We start from the raw sequence: 1,050 nt of genomic DNA, 5'->3' as shown, positions 1-1,050 counted from the left end.
GATGTAACATGCACACCATAACGATAGCCCTAGATCTGTCACATGCTACTTCCATCCAAGCTGTTGCCTCCGCACCGAATACCTATGCCAACGCACATCCAGCAAGAGCTAGAGACTCCAATAACTTGCCTGTGTCGAGTGCATGTCAAAAGGGTCCCAAAGTCTATAGAATTTCCCCTTGAGAAGGTTAGAATCAATTGCTGATTTGTAGACATGCAGTAACGCTTTGATCTCCTCAAGAAGCTCCACATCGGCCTTCATGAGGTTCAACTCCACGCCCATGGCACCAAGCATGGACATTCCTCCTCTCACATTTCCCGGCAGGACCCGCCCAGTCTGAAGAGGAGAATGTCTCGTATGACGATGCTAATCCTCATGCAGGGTGGTCTTACTTGATGGTTAGGTGTGGCTGTAATGTGACTGCCCATAGTAATCATGGGGTAACCCACAGAGAGGCCCGATTGTATACGTGCTCTACAGCAGGCGTCGGTGTTATCCGATGCCCAAATTTGGGGACCAAAATACAACATGCCGGCATCGAACCTGCCACCTCCTCCTGCACATGTCTCAAAGCGTACCAGAGGGAACTCGGAAGTGATAGAGTCGAGGACCTGAGACCGCAGCCTTATTAGAAGTAGTCACCTTGATATCGTGACCTCCTCACCTGATAGACTCCAAGCATATGCCTGTGCATGGTCTCCCCTTGGGGTCTATCATCAGATAGTAGAGCACTCTGAGCCTCCGTTAAATGACGATTCATATCCCACTTCACATAGGCTATGTTGCAACTCGATAGGATGGACCTCGGCAAGCTTTTGTACTACACCCCACTGATGATAAGCATTTACCTCAACTTCTTAAGGACGTATCGTCTGACCCTCTCTTGACTAAAGTCTAACAGGAATTGATGCCTCCTCATAGTCATCGGCCTATTCTTGGCTTGTAATGTGCAGTCCTTATACTTCTGTAGTAGATGACAACCAGGGGATGCCATCTCGGGTTCTATCCATAGACCAAAACCCAAACCCAACTGATTGATGGCGTTACCTG

General features: G+C 48.7%; 1 protein-coding gene across 1 annotated transcript; it reads right to left on the bottom strand.

Annotated features, from left to right (window-relative positions):
• Window positions 1-38: 38 nt before the first annotated feature.
• On the bottom strand, window positions 39-994 carry Pmar_PMAR013308 (conserved hypothetical protein; the record flags this gene model as incomplete). Its single annotated transcript, XM_002776014.1, has 5 exons — window positions 39-82; window positions 126-336; window positions 393-611; window positions 665-803; window positions 849-994. 5 exons carry the CDS (start codon window positions 992-994, stop codon window positions 39-41), a joined length of 759 nt encoding a protein of 252 aa, XP_002776060.1.
• Between the last annotated feature and the right edge of the window lie 56 nt (window positions 995-1,050).

The sequence above is a fragment of the Perkinsus marinus genome, assembly GCF_000006405.1.
Source record: "Perkinsus marinus ATCC 50983 genomic scaffold scf_1104296954852, whole genome shotgun sequence".
In the NCBI taxonomy this organism is placed as follows: domain Eukaryota; phylum Perkinsozoa; order Perkinsida; family Perkinsidae; genus Perkinsus; species Perkinsus marinus.
The sequence above is the reverse complement of the archived record's forward strand: the minus strand, read 5'-3'. Positions and strand labels throughout refer to the sequence as shown.